Genomic DNA, 15123 nt, shown 5'->3' with positions numbered 1-15123 from the left:
CAAGAATATGAATTAATGAGTCTTTCACTCGTAGAAATATGTCAAATAAGAAAATATGAAGCCTACTTAACAATAAAAACATTTGGATGTTTGGAGAGTAATCGGGATCACTGACAAGATTTACTAAATGCACCTTTATAAGAATTAGCGCACCTGGGCCCAGCAGCCACAGGTCTAGAAATGGAGCAATGAGAGGACATAAGACCCTAAAATACTGTTGCCCCCCATGGGTAAATCTAGATGGGGGTATGCCAAATGACACCCAGGGGGAATATAAAGGCATCTTCTTATTTGCATGACTTCAGAAACTGATAGGTAAGGTACACATAAAGAATAGAACCATGCTTAGGGAAAAGGAACCATAAGTTAATAGACAAAGGGGGTTCCCTAGTGGCCAAGGTCAACAGTGGTTGTGCACATTCTGTCCTAATTTGGTGATCTTCAAAGCTTCCCTGGTCTTATGGAACAGTGGAACAGCTTTCCATAAATGAAATCTCTCTGCTTCTTTTACTATCTACATTATAGCAATGGAGACTATTTAGCAAAGCTTTATGGTTCTCTGATGAGTGGACATAAGATTTTACAATTACTAAATTTTTCTATATTTTCTCTATCTAACGGCAATTCTAAAAGCAAGTTTACTTACCTTCGAAGTCTGGTCTTTGCTGCCATCATCAACTACTATCACCTCGTAAGTGAATGCAGGATCTTGTTTCTGCAAGAAGCAAAAATTAAATACCATGATTTGGCATAACTGTCATGAAGAATTCTAGTAAAACTACAAGAAATTTAAAAAACAATTGTTTTAGTATGGATGTGTACAAATATGTATATAAAGAAGTGCACAAACCACATAAAATAAAAAGGCCAACAAACAGGAGACCCTGGGCAGGAGCAGAGGGCGGACGCTGACTAAATCTCTATAAGGATCCCACTCTTGCCCTCGCCTGCCATGCCCCATTGGTCACGGCACCAGGTTCTTGCACTGAGCACAAGAGAGGCCAGCAGGCATATGAGGAAAAAGGCCATGAGGTCTGAAGTCAGAGAGTGCAGATCCCCACCTGGATGCACCACGTCCTAGCCTTAGGACCTTGGGCAAGTTAACATTTTTGGCCTGTGTTCTCATTCAAAACAAAAAACCTCCATCTTTGTGGCTGGTGTGAAGATTACATGTAATAGAAGCGAAAGAAGCCTCATACTAATAAGAACTCCATTCTCTTCCTTTTTTCTTTAATTTCTTGAGTAAGTAATAGGGACCCCTCTCTTTTGATGAATCTTCTATCTTCCCTTTATACAAAAAACCTAAAATCAAAGTAAATCAAAACAAGGAATTTTCTTAAAACAGAAGCAGCCACAAAGCTTATTTGCTTTCTTAATCTTCAAGGAGATTCCAACAGCAGCTAATGCTACAAAAGAGGGGCACGTATTACTTTTGTTGTCTTTATGCAGGGAAAGAGGGGAAAAAAATGAGGAGAAACTCTTCGGAATAATAAAATGCAAAATAATTTCAACCGAAATAAAGTCACAAGAGTAAAAACAGCATTGTGCTGGCATACAAAGTCTGCAGACACTCTATCATGCTATTTTAAGTATATCATCAGGCAAGAGAGGCTAAAAAGTGGGTGGGAGGGTACAAAAGAGACATTTCAGCTTTCCATTTGCTCTGGGGTAACTCACCTGCCTCTGGAAATATACAAAGTAGAATATTCGAATCGTATCATTCCTCCTTCATGTATTACCTAGACATCTATAACCTGCTACGTGCTGGGCTTGCCTAGCAACAAGCTGAGCATGGGGCAATGAGCTGAGCATGGGGAGACCCAATGATCATGATGGCCCAAGCATGGCCGCCACTGCCCCTCACAGTGGATCTAACCTGGGGTCCACGAGTTGGTGACCTGATCTAGTTTTAATTGGAGGCATCATAATGAAAGAGAAAACATGATACCTGTCTCTCTTCTAGATAGCCCAGAGCTTCATCCATCATCACAGGCACTTAAAGACAAAATAGTATATTAAAAATTGCTTTAGAAAATGATTTATCAAGGCCTGGCACATTCAGTTTACATATGGCGGCAAAAGTCCTGCTAATCTAAGAAGCCCCTCTGGGACGTTCGCCAGTGGCCATTCCCACCGGAACGTCTGTCTTCTGTTCGTATCCTGCTCATCACTCCTCTAGAACACTTCAGTCCCGTACTTCATGATGCTCATAGCTTTACAGCTAATAGTCATCTCCCCTCTTTGAACTGCAACTACCAACTACATCCTCACCACAGCCCACATCTACTCATGCTCTGGCAAAGAGAGTAAAATCCAATACCTTAAATTTCCTTTTCTTCCCAAACTACCCCTTACCAAAAAGTCAAATAGGACTTACACCGCTGTTCTTCATTGTATGAAGGCACGACAACAGAAAGTTGCTTGGTGGGTGAGTCCCTTATGCTGGGCAGAGTTTCCTTTTGGCCTCTGGCATTTAAGAAGAACCTCTCTTCTTCATGTTGATGAAGAGGTGGCATTTCCGTAGCAGTTATAAATGCAACAAAGGAAATCTAAAAGCAGGTATGTTAAAAGGAAATTACGTTAGGGTAACCGTTTTTCTATTTGTTATGTTGGAATGACACATCATTTACATGACTTTATTTCCCTTTGATGAAACATGTATTCTGTTTTTAGTGCATTAACAATGGTCTAGAGGTGACCCCAAAATTCAAACCAGTCTCAACAACAATGATCGTCCTTTTCTCCATTAGTAAGGTACTAATGCCTTACGGGGCTCTGTCTCTTCCCACCTGTCCTTCCCCTGGACTCGATCATCCCAGATCTAATAGGGAACAGATTACAGTACAATCCACTCTTAGATGCGCTGAACCCCCAATCTCTGTCACACACAGTGAAGTCCCATCCCTACTTGGAGCCTGTATGTAACAGAGGACAAGTTCATATAGCAGTTGAATGCATGGGATGAGGTCAGACCTCCCCATCCAGGACCAGATCAACCCCAATCCCCACAGTGAGGAGCAGTAATGCTTAAGAATATATTCTTGGTATACTTATCCTATATTTGAACTCAGAATACAGTATTTTCTGGAGTAAAGTATCAAACTTGTAGTAGACTGTAGGTACCATGCTCTACTAATATTACACAGCTCCCTTCCATATGCATCTGGGAGCTAGCTTTGGACACAACTATTCTTTGGAACATTGTTTCTATTGGCACACCTTCGGCTTTCAAAACAATCAATCTACAAATTTTTGGAATGTTACTCTTTTGTAATTTGACAATCCTTTATAATGTTCCATTGGGAAAACACTAAAATTGCATATGCTTCTGACTGGTGTGAGCATGGAGGCAACATCCAGACTGGTGGGTCAAAGGTCCTGCTCTGCACCCCTGGTGTCCAGATTGTGGTTTCTAAATTCCATCTCCCACTAAAAGCAACCAGTGCTCCTCAAAGGAACAGCTAATTCAGGTCTGGGGCAGGAAACGGACAATGGTGGAACAGCACCTCGATGATGATGAAGGACCATGCCAAATGGACAAAGTAGCCAAACTGAGGGGCTCTCATTGGCTTATGACGGGGGTTTTAAGCATCAAATTACAGCAATGCATGGAAACACATGAAAAGTATTTTAAGCCATGGATTCATAATGATACCAAAAATAAAGAAAATTAATTGGTCACCTTTGTAAGATGCCAGGGAACTATCTCATTATTTTAAAATCCTGCCTTTTATCTTACCTTTTATATATGAAAGGTATTTCAGGTTAATTAGATCATGGGAGATTAAATTCTTTTTCATTATAGTTTTCTAAGTAATGCATGAAGAAGGAATGATACGATTAGAACATCGCACTTTGCAACTCCCGGTGAAATAAGGATTTAGGTAGTGATCATCAGTGACTGCTAAAACCATTAGGTTAATGACAGATTTTATAACTGGAGAGTCAGGCTAACAACTCCTGAACCCATGGATCCATCTTAACATCAGAGAAATCATATATTATATGCTTCCTGATGTGATGGAAGAGGAAGTATACAGCATCACTCACATTTTTTTTTTATTAAAAAACTCAAACATGCATTTCATCAAGTCTCTAGATGTAACTACTACTTTACAGGAAATTCAGGAGACAGAGTAAGATATTAAAGGTCAAAGAGGGTACAATTAGTAAAACCCAGATTGTCAGAAATTCTACAGGACAAATGACAACTTATTAAAGAAAAGGAAAAAAAGGGACAAGAAACTGTTATAATTTAAGACTTGAGACAGATCGGGCAGCCGACTGGGTCAGTGGTTAGAGCGCAGTGCTCATAACACCAAGGTTGCTGGTTTGATTCCCACATGGGCCAGTGAGCTGTGTCCTCCAGAACTAAATTGAAAACAACGACTTGACCTGGAGCTGAGCTGTGCCATCCACAACTAGATTGAAAACGACTTGACTTGGAGCTGATGGGTCCTGGAAAGACACACTGTTCCCCAATATTCCCCAATAAAAGAAGAGAAAAAAAAAACACCCGAGACATATCAATGAAGTGCTGTGTGTGACTGCTGACTGGAACAAACTGACTACACTAAGACATGCATGAGGCATTGGAAATGATGGGTATTTAAAAGCATGGAAGAATGTTTAACTTAAAAAAAATCTGTGATAACCCTATTGCCATTATACTTTAAAGGGGAGGAGGTCCTATCTTTAGAGATAAATGTTGAGGCTTTACAGATAAAATACTATGTCTTGGATTTGCTTCAAAATTATCCAGAAAGAAAGGTGGGGTGGGGAGGAAGTACGTATGGAGGGTGGATATATGTGTGTGTGTGTGTGTGTGTGTGTATATATATATATATATATATATATATATATATGTAAACAATATTAATGGCTTTTTGGTAATGATTTCTCACTGTGGTATTAAAAAAAAACAAGTTCCATGAGCTGTGTGACATTTGTATACATGAGCTTATCCCTCCAACCTCAGTTGCCTTTCCAGACAAACGTAGCTAATGATAACATTTGCCACTATTATTTTCAAGATCAAATTAGATAATCCTGTTAAACTATGAATACGCAAGATATTTTAAGTACTCAATAAATGGTAGCTCTTACAATCATTTTAAGCCAGTGGGATCAAATACTCCCAGTACAAACTCATAATGTACAGCTGTAAATCTGTACAACAGATTCAGCATAAGGTTGATACAATGTAGGATTTTTGTCATACTCTGCCCCGCCAAAAACCTGAGTTGCTCAAAAACCTGAAAAACAACTAAAATCTCCATATACCACCAAGGGAAAGAGAGGACTCCTCTCTCAGACACAAATCACCAAAGAAATCAGGATACAGTGCTTTTTCTCTATCTACACTATGTCTAAGCTGTGAGTTGACAAACTTTCTGGCAAGATGGCAGAGTGGCCTTCTTGGCTGCTGATGCCAAGGATGCTGAAACCTCTGCATTTACTTACTAGAGAACAGGCTCACTCCAAATTATATGGGAGAAAGTTCACTTGGCCGTTTTCCACTACTTATGGACCAGCAAGTGTTTACAATGATTCTGTGTTTCCAGAATAATGGCAAAGAAAAATCGAGTTTGAAATCTTTTTTACTGCCTCATTGAGAGGCAGCAAATTCAGGGTGTTTAATTCTGGGACATAACGACCCTCAGACGCATGGTTACCATCAGGCCTTGCCTATCTCGGTCTTCCTATGTCCATGGTGGGTCTCCGTAATCCATTGATTCATTCCAATCTGTCATAGAGGGCTCCCGTCTAGGCTATCACCGCTTCTTATCTGCTTAACGGCATCAGGAAAAGGGAGTCTAGAGAGCACTCACCTTCTGGGGGCTCAAGACCTCCCCGGCGGGGCCATCGGGATGGACAGAGGGTCCGGGGACCCGGGGACGGGTGAAGCCTGGGTGAGCACGTCCCAACATTAATAAACGTACAATGCTCTGGGTACGTTGGGAGAGAAAGCTCCAAAATAAAAATTAACAACGGAAGGAAAGGGATGTGAAATTGCAGGACAGGAATTCTGGGCTCAAGGCTTAGGGGAAGCATGGTGAAAAGGGACACGTCGAAGAACCGGCAGTGAGGAGGAGAGCACGCCTGGGGCCTTATCTCCAGAAGAGCAGTGAGCCCAGGCCCGCGTCGGTCCCCAACCCCTTCTCACCAGTATCAGGGCTGCGGCCGCCAGCGCCACGCCGAGCACCGCGCCGAGCACCACCAGCTGCAGCAGCGGGAGCGAAGCCATCCTCCGTGCGCCGGCTGCACCGCCGCCCTATCCAGCACCTACACACATGCGGAAGCCGGCCCCGCAGCCCCGCCTCCCGCCGGCAGAGAGGCAGCGCCCGCCGCCCACAGCGCCCTCGCGAGGCGAGAACACATGGCTCTTGTCTGCCAGCCAGGCGCTCTGCTCCAGTTGCCAGAATGAGCACTAAGGAAAACAGAACGCCCACTTAATTTGTTTCAGATAAGCAACTAAGTTGTGTTTTTTTCTTAACAGACTTACTAAAATACAAATCACATACCATACAATCCACACATTTAAAAGTTTTTGGTATGTTACCTAACTTTTTAAAACTGAATTTCTTTTTTGCTATTTTACCTATTTAAAATGCACAATCCAGTGTCATTAATTATTCACAATTTTCTGCAACCATCATCACTATTTCTAAAACTTTCCCTGCTCCAGCTCCTGGTAACAACTACTAACATACACTATTTGGGGCGTACTCATAGTAAAAAATTACTCTTTGCTTATCTGGCATTCAAATTTAATTGGATGTCCTTTATTTTATCTGGCAACCCCACGATGCAACCTACAATAAAAGCAGCTTCTGTGGAGCCCGCCCCAGGACCTGAAAAGTGTAACCCGGTGCGGATAATGAGCGCAAAGAAAATGTATGTAATCTCCAGTGCTGAAGCAGGGAGCCCTTTACCTGGGAGAAGGAAAACCCAGGCATAACCTAAGAGGGAGGCAGGAAAAGGACGCAGAAACACTGGATTAAGAACATTGGGCTAATGCTTCACGCTCAATACTGGATTATTTGCTATAAAGTCGATTTTCTCTTAAACTCTTGAACTGTTTGTAAACAGAGAAGCTTATCACTTCTAAAACAGCAGACTCGTCAAAACGCGTAGAATGCAAAGAAACCTACAGGTGCGTCTGGCTAGTGACTGCTGAAGCGAAGGGTCGGGTCGCACCCTAGCGACGCCCTGGCCTTCTCGGTCTCCCGCAGCGGTAGAAGAAGGGGGCTGGAGTCCCTGCGAAAAGTGTAGTGGCCCAGACGGCGCGCGGCGCGTAGGCAGTGTCCTCCCCCAACCCCCGCGCAGGCGCAGGCGCAGGCGCAGGGTCCTACCCCCGCGCAGGCGCAGGCGCGCGGGCGGGAAGATGGCGGCTGGGTTCAAGTGAGTGTTGGCGGCGGGTGTGCGCGAGTTTGTATCCTGAAGGATGGCGGCTTCCTTTAACCCTTAGCTGGGATTTTCTCACCTGGAGGCCACCCCACCATCTTCCCACTTTCTCTCGCGGAAGCAGGCGACGGGCGGGAGGACCTCGAGGTGGTTGTAGTGAAAGGAAAGGGGGCCTCTCCCCGCCACTGAGACGGGAAGATGGAAAAGACTGTATATAGGGTTCAGTACCCGCTGCCGAGCGCTTGTGCCTTGTTGTGTAGTGGACATTTAGCCCCAGGAGACAGTTGTATTCTTTTAAAAAGTGTTGCATCAGAACCACGTGCCATTCTATTCTCCCTCCATAATTTATTTCTAAAAGGATTGTGCCCTGTTCGGACGATTTTAGCTAAGCTTTTGTGTGTGTGTGTGGCACTCTGGTGAAGCCTACAGATTTTCGTTCTCGGAGTCAAATTCTTAAACGGATAAGTAGGATTCCGAAGAAAACCAATTATATTGAAACACTTATCTCTATAAATTCCCGAGTTCATGATACGGTGATGTACATATATTTGTTTTAAAATTAACTTAAACAACATCTAGTGGGGAGTCTATAACTCCTGGAATTTCAAAGTAACTGAGTCTATATCTACCTTCAACAACTATTAAGTAAAAACGAAAACATTTAATGTCTGTGGTTGTTAAAGTCGCAGGTACTGCTAATATTACCCAGTCAGAATTTAAGAATATGCTAAATTTCAGTTATAGGGTGGTGAAAAATAAAGATGTAACTTTTTTTCCGTGCTGAGAATCCCTGCTTCAGAGGGAGAGTGACATTAACACCTGGACTAATCCTTTTAAAGAAGCCCAAGGGCTTTGGACTCCAATCCTGAAATTGTTTAAGGCAGAGTTAAGGACAGTTGAGTGCTTGCTACATCAAGGGTATCTACTTCTTATAATTAGTTATGTGGCAACATAAGTGTCAGAATTTATGAAGGAAACTTAGTTACACATTGTGGAGATTTATACTGCATGACTACATTTTTAAGATCTTTTCCAGTTTCTGGATTTATATTAAGATTCATTAACTTACCTCGGATATATTGCTAACATTTCAGAACTGTGGAACCTCTGGAGTATTTCAGGAGATTTTTGGTGAGTAAAGGTGATTATGTACATGTTATGACTTTTGATAACAATATTTTTAAAGACATTTTTCACATACAAATATTGAATTGTTACATTGTACACCTGAAACTGTTATATGTCAATTATACCAAAAAAAACATTTCAAGTAATTTCAATTAACAAGGTTTAATGTGTTTTCCCTGGTTGTATGTAAAACAAACATGTAGATGTAATCTGTCATATGTATTTATTTAGAAAGAGAACTGCCGTCCTGATGGAAGAGAACTTGGTGAATTCAGAACCACAACTGTCAACATAGGTGAGGATATTTTGAATTCTAAAGTAGAAAGTTGAAATTGCTTCAGTTTTGAAACTAGAATTTTTCGTTTTTTTAATACTAGTAAAGAATTTTTATTTGTAGTTTTTTTTTTCACTCCTCTCAATTGATACGTTCATTTTAAAGTAACTACAGAGCGTTCCCCCCCTCCCCTTCCTTCCTTCCAGATCTCTATGACATGGTTTTATGTCTTAAACTTATTAAACTTTCTGTTACAAACATGGAGTTTTCCAGTTTTACCTGTGTGGCATTCCCATGTTTTAGCCTCTGAGCCACTTAAACAATATTTCAGCCAAATTCTACCATGTTTAAGGGATTCCAGTGATTTTTGTGTCAAGAGATTTTTATCTGTACAACAGTCCTGTGACTGAATGAAAATGATTAACTCGAATTCAAGGACAGGTATATAATTTTTATAACAGTAGTCATACCACTTTACAGAGGTAAGTTAGGAATAAATTTTCATAAGAAACTAAGATATGTAACAAGATAAAATCATACGTAAAAAATGAAAACACTGTGGACTTTTTCATTTTGCTTCTTTTCAGGTTCAATTAGTACTGCAGATGGTTCTGCTTTAGTGAAGCTAGGAAATACTACAGTGATTTGCGGAATTAAAGCGGTAGGTTTAATATGTCTTAATGAGATTTGAGTTGCCAAATTAGCTTCGTATACTTATTAGATTGTAATATAAATATACACTTTTAATTCTGTTGATTAGGAAAGTCAGATGTCAGTTTTGTAGTATTTGTTTTCATTTCCCAAGAGCTTTCATCTTTTATTGAATACGACCTGTTTAATGATTCAGTTGTAATTTAAGAACATCAAATGTACTGAAATCAAATAATTTATCAAATCCTCACCACCTTTAATTTTTTAAGAATTTGGTCGTGGGGGGGGTATCACTTTGTGAGGGCTATAAATATCTATTATATTGTTTTGTACACCTGAAACTAATTTTTTAAAAAAAATTTGGTTATCATTTGAGAAATTGAGGTTTTTTGGTGACATCCTTTTATCCAGTGATGGCATTTAATCTGTGCAAATGTGTAAAAAATTGAGATCACTCAAAAGAAAAGCTTGAGGGAATAGCTACCAGGTACTGAGTACCTGCTATGTTCCAGGCACCTTATATTAGGTGCTTTATAGAATTATCCAGTTTAATTCTCCGAACGATCATCTGGGGTATAATTTTACTGTCTTGTGAACCTCATTCCATGAGGTTCAGGAATGAAGTCTCACAAATAGAACTTTGACTCCAAAGCCTGTGCTTTTTGACTACTCACTCTGAGAGTTACTTCACCTAAGTTCAGATTCTTCCTTGGTAAAGCTGGGATATCTAACAAGATTTGAGCACTTACTGCCACATTTTGTTAGGGATTTAATGGGCATTATCTCACTTGACCCTCATTAACAATCCCTAAAAGTAGGTCCCATTTTACAGATGACGATGTTGAATGGTAAGAGGTTAATAAGTAACTTAGTTTTTCAGTCTCAGCCAAAGTGTCAGTCTGACATTTGAACCAGGTGATTCCAGAGGTTTTGCTCAGTTCTTAAATCTAGCTGTGTCACTATTACCTTAGGGTTTAAATTCAAATTCTTGGCTAATGAGTAAGTAGAAGCAAAGGTGGAGCAGAAATCCAATGAATACTTCCTGAAAAGAGCCCCAGGTAACTTTGATGAGTAGCACTACAGTGAACTATGCTGTACTGCCTTATTACCTTGCAGAGCTATTGTGAGGATTGGTCCATAGAGCCGACACAAATCCCAAGCATAGATGCTCATGGTTAATTAGCTAATGTGGTCTTCGGTAGAACCTTCCATACTGACTGCTAAGCTGTCGTCACAATTTTTTCAGCTTTCATAGGAAAATTTGTTTGCTCCTATAGGAATTTGCAGCACCACCAACAGATGCCCCTAACAAAGGATATGTTGGTAAGCTAAATGATTTTGTAATTTTCATACAAATAATTTAACACATTTAATGCTAATGTAGTTTACAAGTCCTAGTAGAGTTGAAGAAAATAAGAAATACACAGTAATGAAGCAGACATTCCTGAAGTATTCTCTATGTGTTAAAAGATAGCATACTAGCAAAATAGAATTTTGTAAATTTTCAGACTTGATCAATTGTTGATACATTCAAATGTCATCAACCAAGAAAACAGAATCTCTTAGGCAAAGGGCTGTAATTGCAAACTTCTATTTCCATCAAGATTCTCCGTTTATACCATTATCTATTTATTTCTTGACTTTAGCCATCTGTTCTTTATAGGAGGAACCAACCTTTTAAAAATGCGGAACAGTTGGGTATGAGTAGAGGGGCTATCTCCCGTTACAGGTTAAGGTATTTTGAAAGAAATCTGGAAAACTTATGAGTTTTTCATAGCTACAGTGTTTCTTTCAGTTCCTAATGTGGATCTGCCACCTCTGTGTTCCTCGAGATTTCGGTCTGGACCTCCTGGAGAAGAGGCCCAAGTGGCTAGCCAATTCATTGCAGATGTCATTGAAAAGTAAGATTATCGTGATAAAATGTATCCTTCGTTTTCAGATAGTTTTGACCTTTCATTTACTGTGCTTTGTCATTAAATCAAGTTCACAGATAATTCAGAAAGAGGACTTATGCATTTCTCCAGGAAAGGTAAGAGGAATAAAGAAGCTATGAGCTTTTATTAGTTATGAAGTGGTTTTTTGTGGGGAGAAATGAACAGGGAAATTAAAATAACAAATCACAGTAAATACGGGATGTCTGTTTTTAGATGGAATTCAATAAAAATATCAGTCTTATTCTGAAACTATGTAGTTCATAAAAAACAACCAATGTTAACTAATTTATTGCCTGACTGAAAGCTACATTTTAAGCTTAGGTAATTCTTTTTCCCTTAATTGCCACAACAAATAATATACATATTTTTAATTCATTATTGTTAATTTGTATGTCTGATCAGCTAATGTGTTTAAAGTGAGTCCACACTGTAAATTTCAAGTCTGTTTGAAAACTTAGAACTAAGTTGACTAGAACCTATAGACTTTTCCTATTTGATTAGTATTCTAAAACCCAAACATTTAATGTATTAAAGTTTCTTTGGGCAAGTGCATTTTGATTTTCATTTGGGACTTTCAAAAGCATTTCCCTCATCTGCTAACTTAACAGGAATGGAAATGTTCGTCACTTGTCAGCTTGGTAGCCAAAAGCCAGTTTTTACCAAACCTGTCCACTTTTTTTGGTTTTTTACTTCATTAAGGTAAAGGGTTCTTTTGTTTTGTTTTTGGTTAAGTTTCTGAGCCTTGAAGTTTATCTTGTCTAACTGAGAATTCTGTGGTACGTAAGTTGAAGCAAATATCATGCAGTACCTACTAGAAGGCTTTAATTTACATCTGTGTAAACTGTTTTAGCTTGCTTGGGTTCTATACTGTGACCTCATTTGCCTCGACTACGATGGAAATATTTTGGATGCCTGTACATTTGCTTTGTTAGCAGCTTTAAAAAATGGTAAGCAACCTTAATAAACAGCAATACTACTACTTCTGTCATAATGTTATGTTTTGTTAAACTTTCAGACTTTTTAGAGGTGTTATGATTTAGCTGTCACTCATTTTAGTGTTTCTAAATTAAAGAGTAACAATGTTTAACACACTATATTTACCTTAATTGTTCTAAGATAATTTTTTTTAAAAGAATACTTTTGGACAAATTAAGCAGGGAAGAGTGAATTAAGAAAGCACAGAACAAATATATGGTGATGGAAGGAGAACTGACTCTGGGTGAACACACAATGGGGTTTATAGATGATGTAATACAGAATTGTACACCTGAAATCTATGTAATTTTATTAACAATTGTCACCCCAATAAATTAAAAAATAAAGCACAGAAAGCCTTGTTTGTTACTTACACTAGAGTGAAAAACTGACTTAACATATTTGCCTTTTTGTAGTACAGTTGCCTGAAGTTACTATAAATGAAGAGACTGCTTTAGCTGAGGTTAATTTAAAGAAGCAAAATTACTTGAACATTAGAACTCATCCAGTTGCAACTTCCTTTGCAGTGTTTGATGAGTAAGTTAATCAAACTTATAAAAAGCATATTAAGTATTCTTCTAAAATAAAGTGTTTCGTGGATTGATAACTTTCACTTAAAAATTTTTTAAAACAGCACTCTGCTCATAGTTGACCCTACTGGAGAGGAGGAACATCTGGCAACTGGAACCCTAACCGTAGTAATGGATGAGGAAGGCAAGCTATGTTGTCTTCACAAACCAGGCATGTTCCTTGTATTTCAGTCCTAAACATGTAGATGAAAACTCTGTGGGAGCTTCTGTATGTAAGGGAGGGCCAAATGGAATGTGGGATGTTTCACTGTTTACCTAATGCAAGTTTAGGACAGTTTGTTATCTCAAATTCCCTACTTTTTTTATATGATATACCAGTGGTTCTTAAACTTATGGCGTGCATTAGAATCACTTGGCGGTCTTGTTAAAACCACTTGCAAATCTTGAGACTACCTGTGGTTTACACTATTGTTTTATAACTCGACATGATATTGATCATTACAAGTAAAGTAACATTAAAAGTGTTGGCACAATTTTTTCAGGTGGAAGTGGGCTGACTGGAGCTAAACTTCAGGACTGTATGAGCCGAGCAGTTACGAGACACAAAGAAGTAAAAAAACTGATGGATGAAGTAATTAAAAGTATGAAACCCAAATAAATAACCACCACATTTTCAAAACAGATTTGTAAAAACTGTATTTGTTATACTGTGCACAAACCTTTTATACTAAATAAATATCAAACTAACTCTTTCGCAACATGTTTCTAGTATTTCTTAGGCCACTTCCATGTGTTATGTACAGTGAAACCGTTTTGAAAAAGCAATGACATAATCAGCAAACCAACCCTAATAGATTGTTAAACCATTTCCCTGTTTTTATTTAAAAATCATAGGGTTGTCCTGTGCTTCTGTATAAAGTTTGTCCATCTACCAATGTAAAATACTGACATTTTTTAAAAAACAAAATGAAGTAGAAACTCAATCCTTTTGATTCGATGCTCTTATGTTTTTAAAAAAGAAAAAGAATAATGCAAGACTCAGAATTTTGGAGTGGTTGGCGTGCCTCTCTTCATTTTACTTTTTGACTGGCTGCCTGTATGCCGATGACGATGTAGCTGAGCTGTCTGTGCTGCTGCTGCTGCCATAGCCATTTGATGCTGCAAGAATCGCAACTGCTGCAAAAGGGAGAGGAAAAAGAAATCAAGTTATGTTCAGTGTAGGCAGGTGTGAAAAGGTGCTTTTCCTGAGAGTGATGAAAACAACAAAAAAACTGAAAGGGAGAAAGCACCAAGGTAACAAAAAGGGACTATACCACATTCAGACAATGCACAGTCAAACAGCACCAGTGGCACAGAAGCCTGCTGAGGGCTTTTAAAATGGTTCTTGGTAAACTTCAAAAATATTTGTTACTTTGCCCTGCCAATCTACATTGCAGTAACTCAGCAACTTCAGTTACCATTTTGTTGTATGATAAATTTATAGCAATAGAAAACCACCCTGCATATTAAAGACAGTCAACTATAATATGCTGACTTCCTAAAATGGAGTAACATTTTTCTGAAACAGGTATAACATTTACTAATAGGAACACTGGCATACTTGCCTTTTTCTGCAGTACAATAGTTAACCTTTGGCACTTAGAACTGTCTATTTCAAACTATACTGTAAACTACAAAAATGGATATTAGTGTGCCACCAGCACTTCATGAAAGATTTTAAATTAGGAAGAGTAGGGCTTAAATGTACAAAATATATTCAGTGCTCCAAGTTGACTGGCTAGAATGTCACTTTTAAATAAAATTTGCTAAAATAAATTATTACTATAGTCTTAAAAGACAGTAAAATGAAACTAAAGTAAGGTATTTTGAGGTACTTTTGGAGCAGAGTATCTTTAAAATGTAATCAGAGTGAAGTTGCTGGATTACTTGTATCTGTTGCTGCTGCTGTTGAAAGGCAGAGGAGAGCTGGAATCTCTGCTGAGGAAGGCTTTGCTCAGGTCTGTTCTCGGCAGAGCCAAGCTGAGACAACACTACAGAGGAGAAGGGGAAAGCAGGCCAGTCAGAAAGTTTGAAGGCTATCAGGGTTAGAAAAGGACAACACAGAAAATGAAATAGAAAAGTTATCAGTATGATTAATCTTAAGTCTCAAATCACAGACATTTCAGAATAAATTTAGTGTCCTGTTAGTTGAGGGAACTTCTGGACATAAAAGGGAAGGGAGTGC

General features: G+C 39.0%; 3 protein-coding genes across 28 annotated transcripts in view; 1 reads left to right on the top strand and 2 right to left on the bottom strand.

Moving 5' to 3' along the window:
• The window catches only part of ALG5 (ALG5 dolichyl-phosphate beta-glucosyltransferase), a 43027-nt gene extending 35721 nt beyond the window's left edge, over window positions 1–7306 (bottom strand). Inside the window, exons 1-5 of one of the 4 annotated variants that reach the window (XM_019736595.2) lie at window positions 7155–7306; window positions 6167–6430; window positions 2378–2549; window positions 1949–1995; window positions 647–715 (exon numbers count right to left, since the gene is read on the bottom strand). In XM_019736595.2, coding sequence (XP_019592154.2) covers window positions 647–715; window positions 1949–1995; window positions 2378–2549; window positions 6167–6247 — 369 coding nt within the window. In that variant the 5' untranslated portion in view covers window positions 6248–6430; window positions 7155–7306. Of the gene's footprint in view, window positions 1–646; window positions 716–1948; window positions 1996–2377; window positions 2550–5831; window positions 5999–6166; window positions 6431–7154 lie in introns of those variants that run through there. The other 3 variants (XM_019736596.2, XM_074330008.1, XM_074330009.1) reach the window with 3 other exon arrangements.
• Window positions 7307–7354: 48 nt separating this feature from the next.
• On the top strand, window positions 7355–13657 carry EXOSC8 (exosome component 8). Its single transcript, XM_019736515.2, has 11 exons — window positions 7355–7404; window positions 8502–8538; window positions 8767–8830; window positions 9397–9470; window positions 10738–10783; window positions 11256–11361; window positions 11444–11489; window positions 12245–12341; window positions 12786–12906; window positions 13004–13110; window positions 13442–13657. The coding sequence occupies exons 1-11, from the start codon at window positions 7388–7390 to the stop codon at window positions 13555–13557; spliced, it is 831 nt and encodes a 276-aa protein (XP_019592074.1). The 5' UTR covers window positions 7355–7387; the 3' UTR covers window positions 13558–13657.
• Window positions 13570–15123, bottom strand: part of SUPT20H (SPT20 homolog, SAGA complex component) — a 33976-nt gene continuing 32422 nt past the window's right edge. For 14 of the 23 annotated variants that reach the window (XM_019736499.2, XM_019736509.2, XM_019736503.2 and 11 more), the window contains 2 exons: window positions 14826–14929; window positions 13753–14075 (listed from right to left, as the gene is read on the bottom strand). In XM_019736499.2, coding sequence (XP_019592058.2) covers window positions 13938–14075; window positions 14826–14929 — 242 coding nt within the window. In that variant the 3' untranslated portion in view covers window positions 13753–13937. Of the gene's footprint in view, window positions 14076–14825; window positions 14930–15123 lie in introns of all 23 variants that reach the window. The other 9 variants (XM_019736507.2, XM_019736513.2, XM_019736508.2 and 6 more) reach the window with 3 other exon arrangements.

This window comes from Rhinolophus sinicus, linkage group LG04 (genome assembly GCF_036562045.2).
Source record: "Rhinolophus sinicus isolate RSC01 linkage group LG04, ASM3656204v1, whole genome shotgun sequence".
NCBI classification, from domain to species: domain Eukaryota; kingdom Metazoa; phylum Chordata; class Mammalia; order Chiroptera; family Rhinolophidae; genus Rhinolophus; species Rhinolophus sinicus.
Note: the sequence above shows the minus strand (reverse complement) of the source record. Positions and strands in the feature narration are given on the sequence as shown.

Coding starts and splice junctions, on each gene's coding strand:
- EXOSC8 (XM_019736515.2), top strand. Junction 10,784..11,255: donor CCCTAACAAAGGATATGTTG/GTAAGCTAAATG, acceptor TGTTTCTTTCAG/TTCCTAATGTGGATCTGCCA. Junction 11,490..12,244: donor TATGCATTTCTCCAGGAAAG/GTAAGAGGAATA, acceptor AAACTGTTTTAG/CTTGCTTGGGTTCTATACTG.